Source organism: Salmo salar, chromosome ssa16 (assembly GCF_905237065.1).
Source record: "Salmo salar chromosome ssa16, Ssal_v3.1, whole genome shotgun sequence".
Lineage (NCBI taxonomy): Eukaryota > Metazoa > Chordata > Actinopteri > Salmoniformes > Salmonidae > Salmo > Salmo salar.
Genome location: NC_059457.1, coordinates 58,650,161 through 58,659,385, shown reverse-complemented (window position 1 = coordinate 58,659,385; position 9,225 = coordinate 58,650,161). Strand labels below are relative to the sequence as shown.

Sequence of the window (9,225 nt, the reverse complement as noted above, 5' to 3'; positions counted from 1 at the left end):
GCTGGTGACTAAGTTCAGGGCAGGTTACTGGGTGGAGGCCGGCTGGTGACTAAGTTCAGGGCAGGGTACTGGGTGGAGGCCGGCTGGTGACTAAGTTCAGGGCAGGGTACTGGGTGGAGGCCGGCTGGTGACTAAGTTCAGGGCAGGGTACTGGGTGGAGGCCGGCTAGTGACGGTAACTAAGTTCAGGGCAGGTTACTGGGTGGAGGCCGGCTGGTGACTAAGTTCAGTGCAGGGTACTGGGTGGAGGCCGGCTGGTGACGGTAACTAAGTTCAGGGCAGGTTACTGGGTGGAGGCCGGCTGGTGACTAAGTTCAGGGCAGGTTACTGGGTGGAGGCCGGCTGGTGACTAAGTTCAGGGCAGGGTACTGGGTGGAGGCCGGCTGGTGACTAAGTTCAGGGCAGGGTACTGGGTGGAGGCCGGCTGGTGACTAAGTTCAGGGCGGGGTACTGGGTGGAGGCCGGCTGGTGACTAAGTTCAGGGCAGGGTACTGGGTGGAGGCCGGCTGGTGACTAAGTTCAGGGCGGGGTACTGGGTGGAGGCCGGCTGGTGACTAAGTTCAGGGCAGGTTACTGGGTGGAGGCCGGCTGGTGACTAAGTTCAGGGCAGGTTACTGGGTGGAGGCCGGCTAGTGACTAAGTTCAGGGCGGGGTACTGGGTGGAGGCCGGCTAGTGACTAAGTTCAGGGCAGGGTACTGGGTGGAGGCCGGCTGGTGACTAAGTTCAGGGCGGGGTACTGGGTGGAGGCCGGCTAGTGACTAAGTTCAGGGCAGGGTACTGGGTGGAGGCCGGCTGTTGACTAAGTTCAGGGCAGGATACTGGGTGGAGGCCGGCTGGTGACTAAGTTCAGGGCAGGGTACTGGGTGGAGGCCGGCTAGTAACAGTGACTAAGATCAGGGCAGGGTACTGGGTGGAGGCCGGCTGGTGACGGTGACTAAGTTCAGGGCAGGGTACTGGGTGGAGGCCGGCTGGTGACTAAGTTCAGGGCAGGGTACTGGGTGGAGGCCGGCTGGTGACTAAGTTCAGGGCAGGGTACTGGGTGGAGGCCGGCTGGTGACTAAGTTCAGGGCAGGGTACTGGGTGGAGGCCGGCTGGTGACTAAGTTCAGGGCAGGTTACTGGGTGGAGGCCGGCTGGTGACGGTAACTAAGTTCAGGGCAGGTTACTGGGTGGAGGCCGGCTGGTGACGGTATGACGGCGCCGGAGGGAATGGCTGCCGTTTTACGGACTCCTAACCAACTGTGCTATTTTGTTTTTTCGTATTGTTTGTAACTTATTTTGTACATAATGTTGATGCTTCCGTCTCTTATGACCTAAAAGAGCTTCTGGACATCAGAACAGCGATTATTCACCTCGAACTGGATATTTTCTTTAATGAGTCCGAGGCGAAGGATATACTGCTTTGTCAAGACAAGGCCCAAATCCCCGTCATCAGCGTGAGGAAAAGACGGTGAAAAAGGGGGAGGAGGGCGGGGTGCCTTGTAAGAATTTGCCAACGAGTAGGTAAACCACCACCGCTACCCTCTGTATTATTGGCCAACGTGCAATCATTGAAAAACAAACTGGACGATCTACGATTAAGACTATCCTACCAACGGGACAATACAAATTGTAATATCTTGTGTTTCACCGAGACGTGGCTGAACGACGAGACGGATGATATAGAGCTGGCTGGCTTATCGGTGCGTCGGCAGGACAGAGCAGCTACGTCTGGTAAGACGAGGGGCGGGTGTGTGTGTCTATTTGTCAATAACTGCTGGTGCGCGATGTCTAATTTTAAAGAAGTCTCGAGGTATTGCTCGCCTGAGGTAGAGTACCTCATGATAAGCTGTAGACCACACTATCTACCAAGAGAGTTCTGATCTATATTATTCCTAGCCGTCTATTTACCGCCACAAACCGATGCTGGCACTGAGACCGCACCAACCAGCTCTATAAGGCAATAAGCAAACAATAAAATGCTCATCCAGAATCACTCCTAGTGGCCGGGGAATTTAATGCAGGCAAACTTAAATCCATTTTACCTCATTTCTACCAGCATGTGCAACCACCTTTACTCCACACACAGAGACGCATACAAAGCTCTCCCTCGCCCTCTATTTGGCAAATCTGACCATAATTCTATCCTCCTGATTTCTGCGTACAAGCAAAATCTAAAGCAGGAAGTAGTGACTCGCTCAATATGGAAGTGATCAGATGACGCGGATGCTACGCTACAGGACTGTTTTTCTAGCACAGACTGGAATATGTTCCGGTATTCATCCAATGGCATGCCAGTCACCGGCTTCATCAATAAGTGCATTGACGACGTCGTCCCCACAGTGACTGTACGTACATTTCCCAACCAGAAGCCATGGAGTACAGGCAACATCAGCATCAAACTAAAGGCTAAAGGCCACCCAAACTATTAACACATTGCCCCCCCCCTTTGTCCAATTTGCATTCTTGAATGTTGCAAATAGATATTCCCTTAATAGAGTCAACGTTATTTCTCATTCAACATGTCAGAGGTATTTTTGTTCTACATAGCCTATTTCTATGTTACTACTCGCTGTTTATTATCTATTCATAGTCACTTTACAAATGACCTGGACTAACCTGTATCCCCACACGTTGACTCGGTACCGATACCACCTGTATATAGCCTTGTTATTGTGATGTACATTTCTTGTGTTACTCATTTTTGTATAATTTTTTTTCACTTTAGTTTATTTTGTAAATATTTTCTTAACTCTTGAACTGCACTGTTGGTTAAGGGTGTGTAAGTAAGCATTTCACGGTAAGGTCTACGCTTGTTGTATTCGGCGCATGTGACAAATATAATTTGATTTGATGGCTATTTAATAGAAGGTGTTTTTCCAGTCTCTCGGTCCCAGCTTTGATGCACCTGTACTGACCTCGCCTTCTGGATGATAGCGGGATGAACAGGCCTTTTCTCGGTGGCTGAGGTCCTTGATGATCTTTTTGTCCTTCCTGTGACATCCAGTGCTGTAGGTGTCCTGAAGGGCAGGTAGTTTGCCCCCTGTGATGCGTTGGGCAGACCGCACCACCCTCTGGAGAGCCCTGAGGTTGCGGGCGGTGCAGTTGCCATACCAGGTGGTGATAGAGATTCCTCTAAAGAGGGAACCATCATATAAGAAGTTTGGCAAAGACAGATCAAGAGAGAGATCGAGAGAGAGGGAGTGGACTCTGATATCTGATCCATGATGTCTCCTAACTCCACTCTGATCCATGATGTCTCCTAACTCCACTCTGATCCATGATGTCTCCTAACTCCACTCTGATCCATGATGTCTCCTAACTAACTCCACTCTGATCCATGATGTCTCCTAACTCCACTCTGTTCTCTGATCCATGATGTCTCCTAACTAACTCCACTCTGATCCATGATGTCTCCTAACTCCACTCTGATCCATGATGTCTCCTAACTAACTCCACTCTGATCCATGATGTCTCCTAACTAACCACTCTGATCCATGATGTCTCCTAACTAACTCCACTCTGATCCATGATGTCTCCTAACTCCACTCTGATCCATGATGTCTCCTAACTAACTCCACTCTGATCCATGATGTCTCCTAACTCCACTCTGATCCATGATGTCTCCTAACTAACTCCACTCTGATCCATGATGTCTCCTAACTCCACTCTGATCCATGATGTCTCCTAACTCCACTCTGATCCATGATGTCTCCTAACTCCACTCTGATCCATGATGTCTCCTAACTCCACTCTGATCCATGATGTCTCCTAACTCCACTCTGATCCATGATGTCTCCTAACTAACTCCACTCTGATCCATGATGTCTCCTAACTAACTCCACTCTAATCCATGATGTCTCCTAACTAACTCCACTCTGATCCATGATGTCTCCTAACTAACTCCACTCTGATCCATGATGTCTCCTAACTAACTCCACTCTGATCCATGATGTCTCCTAACTCCACTCTGATCCATGATGTCTCCTAACTAACTCCACTCTGATCCGTGATGTCTCCTAACTCCACTCTGATCCGTGATGTCTCCTAACTCCACTCTGATCCGTGATGTCTCCTAACTCCACTCTGATCCATGATGTCTCCTAACTCCACTCTGATCCATGATGTCTCCTAATTCATCAGTACACGTCTCCCATTAAAACTGCTGAAGGTAACTAATGAACAGCCATAAACAGCGTTTCTGTTGGTCTGCCTACCAATGAGACTGGAAACACTGTCAGGCTGTGCCTAAAATGGCACCCTATTTCCTATGTAGTGCACTACTTTAGACCAGAGCTCTATTCCCTATATAGTGCACTACTATAGACCAGAGCCCTATTCCCTATATAGTGCACTACTTTAGACCAGAGCCCTATTCCCTATATAGTGCACTACTTTAGACCAGAGCCCTATTCCCTATATAGTGCACAACTTTAGACCAGAGCCCTATTCCCTATATAGTGCACTACTATAGACCAGAGCCCTATTCCCTATATAGTGCACTACTTTAGACCAGAGCCCTATTCCCATATATAGTGCACTACTATAGACCAGAGCCCTATTCCCTATATAGTGCACTACTTTAGACCAGAGCCCTATTCCCTATATAGTGCACTACTTTAGACCAGAGCCCTATTCCCTATATAGTGCACTACTTTAGACCAGAGCCCTATTCCCTATATAGTGCACTACTATAGACCAGAGCCCTATTCCCTATATAGTGCACTACTTTAGACCAGAACCCTATTCCCCTATATAGTGCACTACTTTTGACCTGGAATAGGGTGCCATTGGGGACACAAACACGTTGTCAGCTAGACATCATCCTCATGTAACTATCTATTACCCATGAGCCTCTGCTCTCTCTGTGATTCACAGGACTTCATCATACTCTGTCATCACGAGCCACAAATGTCACTTAGCCTGAATGCTAATGACATAGTTTACAGATTAATTCATCTTAATGAATGACGAAGCTAGCGCTTTTGTGTGTTGGCTTGGGTTACGTAACCTATATTTTACTTTATTTAGTAGTTCACTGCATTCGATAGCGGGGATAAAACTACAATACATTATTTCTCGTCAGACTCACATTCAATTATGTTGAATAATGAACGAAGTACTGCGCATGCGCGTGCCTGTGTGTTTCTGCGTTACGTGCCTGTGTGTTTCTGCGTTACGTGCCTGTGTGTTTCTACGTTACGTGCCTGTGTGTTTCTGCGTTACGTGCCTGTGTGTTTCTGTGTTTCATGCCTGTGTGTTTCTGTGTTACGGATGGCTGTGTGTTTCTGTGTTTCATGCCTGTGTGTTTCTGCGTTACGTGCCTGTGTGTTTCTGTGTTACAGATGGCTATACCACAGATGACATAGAGTTCTACTGGAAAGGAGGGGAGAATGCTGTGACAGGAGTGACCCGCATCGAGCTACCGCAGTTCTCCATCATGGACTACAAACTGGTTTCCAGAAATGTGGTCTTTTCCACAGGTACAGTAACAGCCATGATGTGCCATGATTAGGGTTGCTTTTCCACAAATGTAGGTTTGACGATTCCCCGAATCAGGAGGGAATCTACATTCCTCCAACTAGGATTTCTGGGAAACCTGGGAGTTTTGTGAAAGTTACTGTAACACTTATCATGATCATATTATACAGCCCCCATGTTTGGTATCATTGTCAAAGGAATTGGCGCAGTCTTTTGTGATTCATATGTTGTTTGTTAGAGAAACCAGACCAACACCCTTTGATAAATGTTTCTGTTGTTTGTTAGACAAACAATAGCCTACTGTCTATTCTGAGTATTACTGAAGCTATAGCCTGCTGTCTATTCTATTACTGAAGCTATAGCCTGCTGTCTATTCTATTACTGAAGCTATAGCCTACTGTCTATTCTGAGTATTACTGAAGCTATAGCCTACTGTCTATTCTATTACTGAAGCTATAGCCTACTGTCTATTCTGAGTATTACTGAAGCTATAGCCTACTGTCTATTCTATTACTGAAGCTATAGCCTGCTGTCTATTCTATTACTGAAGCTATAGCCTACTGTCTATTCTGAGTATTACTGAAGCTATAGCCTACTGTCTATTCTATTACTGAAGCTATAGCCTACTGTCTATTCTATTACTGAAGCTAAAGTCTACTGTCTACTCTATTACTGAAGCTATAGTCTACTGTCTACTCTATTACTGAAGCTATAGCCTGCTGTCTATTCTATTACTGAAGCTATAGTCTACTGTCTACTCTATTACTGAAGCTATAGTACATTTACATTTACATTTTAGTCATTTAGCAGACGCTCTTATCCAGAGCGACTTACAAATTGGTGCATTCACCTATAATATCCAGTGGAACAACCACTTTACAATAGTGCATCTAAATCTTTTAAGGGGGGGGTTAGAAGGATTACTTTATCCTATCCCAGGTATTCCTTGAAGAGGTGGGGTTTCAGGTGTCTCCGGAAGGTGGTGATTGACTCCGCTGTCCTGGCGTCGTGAGGGAGCTTGTTCCACCATTGGGGTGCCAGAGCAGCGAACAGTTTTGACTGGGCTGAGCGGGAACTGTGCTTCCTCAGAGGTAGGGAGGCGAGCAGGCCAGAGGTGGATGAACGGAGTGCCCTTGTTTGGGTGTAGGGCCTGATCAGAGCCTGAAGGTACGGAGGTGCCGTTCCCCTCACAGCTCCGTAGGCAAGCACCATGGTCTTGTAGCGGATGCGAGCTTCGACTGGAAGCCAGTGGAGAGAGCGGAGGAGCGGGGTGACGTGAGAGAACTTGGGAAGGTTGAACACCAGACGGGCTGCGGCGTTCTGGATGAGTTGTAGGGGTTTAATGGCACAGGCAGGGAGCCCAGCCAACAGCGAGTTGCAGTAATCCAGACGGGAGATGACAAGTGCCTGGATTAGGACCTGCGCCGCTTCCTGTGTGAGGCAGGGTCGTACTCTGCGAATGTTGTAGAGCATGAACCTACAGGATCGGGTCACCGCCTTGATGTTGGTGGAGAACGACAGGGTGTTGTCCAGGGTCACGCCAAGGCTCTTAGCACTCTGGGAGGAGGACACAAGGGAGTTGTCAACCGTGATGGCGAGATCATGGAACGGGCAGTCCTTCCCCGGGAGGAAGAGCAGCTCCGTCTTGCCGAGGTTCAGCTTGAGGTGGTGATCCGTCATCCACACTGATATGTCTGCCAGACATGCAGAGATGCGATTCGCCACCTGGTTGTCAGAAGGGGGAAAGGAGAAGATTAATTGTGTGTCATCTGCATAGCAATGATATGAGAGACCATGTGAGGATATGACAGAGCCAAGTGACTTGGTGTATAGCGAGAATAGGAGTGGGCCAAGAACAGAGCCCTGGGGGACACCAGTGGTGAGAGCACGTGGTGCGGAGACAGATTCTCGCCACGCCACCTGGTAGGAGCGACCTGTCAGGTAGGACGCAATCCAAGCGTGCGCGGTGCCGGAGATGCCCAGCTCGGAGAGGGTGGAGAGGAGGATCTGATGGTTCACGGTATCAAAGGCAGCAGATAGGTCTAGAAGGATGAGAGCAGAGGAGAGAGAGTTAGCTTTAGCAGTGCGGAGAGCCTCCGTGACACAGAGAAGAGCAGTCTCAGTTGAATGCCCAGTCTTGAAACCTGACTGATTAGGATCAAGAAGGTCATTCTGAGAGAGATAGCAAGAGAGCTGGCCAAGCACGGCGCGTTCAAGAGTTTTGGAGAGAAAGGAAAGAAGGGATACTGGCCTGTAGTTGTTGACATCGGAGGGATCGAGTGTAGGTTTTTTCAGAAGGGGTGCAACTCTCGCTCTCTTGAAGACGGAAGGGACATAGCCAGCGGTCAAGGATGCGTTGATGAGCGAGGTGAGGTAGGGGAGAAGGTCTCCGGAAATGGTCTGGAGAAGAGAGGAGGGGATAGGGTCAAGTGGGCAGGTTGTTGGGCGGCCGGCCGTCACAAGACGCGAGATTTCATCTGGAGAGAGAGGGGAGAAAGAGGTCAAAGCACAGGGTAGGGCAGTGTGAGCAGGACCAGCAGTGTCGTTTGACTTAGCAAACGAGGATCGGATGTCGTCAACCTTCTTTTCAAAATGGTTGACGAAGTCATCCGCAGAGAGGGAGGAGGGGGGGAGGGGAGGAGGATTCAGGAGGGAGGAGAAGGTAGCAAAGAGCTTCCTAGGGTTAGAGGCAGATGCTTGGAGTTTAGAGTGGTAGAAAGTGGCTTTAGCAGCAGAGACAGAAGAGGAAAATGTAGAGAGGAGGGAGTGAAAGGATGCCAGGTCCGCAGGGGAGGCGAGTTTTCCTCCATTTCCGCTCGGCTGCCCGGAGCCCTGTTCTGTGAGCTCGCAGTGAGTCGTCGAGCCACGGAGCAGGAGGGGAGGACCGAGCCGGCCTGGAGGATAGGGGACAGAGGAAATCAAAGGATGCAGAGAGGGAGGAGAGGAGGGTTGAGGAGGCAGAATCAGGAGATAGGTTGGAGAAGGTTTGAGCAGAGGGAAGAGATGATAGGATGGAAGAGGAGAGAGTAGCGGGAGAGAGAGAGCGAAGGTTGGGACGGCGCAATACCATCCGAGTAGGGGGAGAGTGAGAAGTGTTGGATGAGAGCGAGAGGGAAAAGGATACAAGGTAGTGGTCGGAGACTTGGAGGGGAGTTGCAATGAGATTAGTGGAAGAACAGCATCTAGTAAAGATGAGGTCAAGCGTATTGCCTGCCTTGTGAGTAGGGGGGGAAGGTGAGAGGGTGAGGTCGAAAGAGGAGAGGAGTGGAAAGAAGGAGGCAGAGAGGAATGAGTCGAAGGTAGACGTGGGGAGGTTAAAGTCACCCAGAACTGTGAGAGGTGAGCCATCCTCAGGAAAGGAACTTATCAAGGCGTCAAGCTCATTGATGTACTCTCCAAGGGAACCTGGAGGGCGATAAATGATAAGGATGTTAAGCTTGAAAGGGCTGGTAACTGTGACAGCATGGAATTCAAATGAGGAGATAGACAGATGGGTCAGGGGAGAAAGAGAGAATGTCCACTTGGGAGAGATGAGGATTCCAGTGCCACCACCCCGCTGGCTCGATGCTCTAGGGGTATGCGAGAACACGTAGTCAGACGAGGAGAGCGCAGTAGGAGTAGCAGTGTTATCTGTGGTGATCCATGTTTCCGTCAGCGCCAGGAAGTCTAGGGACTGGAGGGTAGCATAGGCTGAGATGAACTCAGCCTTGTTGGCCGCAGACCGGCAGTTCCAGAGGCTGCCGGAGACCTGGAACTCCACGTGGGT

At 49.3% G+C, this 9,225-nt stretch overlaps 1 protein-coding gene across 1 annotated transcript in view; it reads left to right on the top strand.

Moving 5' to 3' along the window:
• The window catches only part of gabrb3 (gamma-aminobutyric acid type A receptor subunit beta3), a 55,354-nt gene that overhangs the window by 25,307 nt on the left and 20,822 nt on the right, over positions 1-9,225 (top strand). Inside the window, exon 6 of the mRNA XM_045697503.1 lies at positions 5,324-5,461. Coding sequence (XP_045553459.1) covers positions 5,324-5,461 — 138 coding nt within the window. The remainder of the gene's footprint in view (positions 1-5,323; positions 5,462-9,225) is intronic.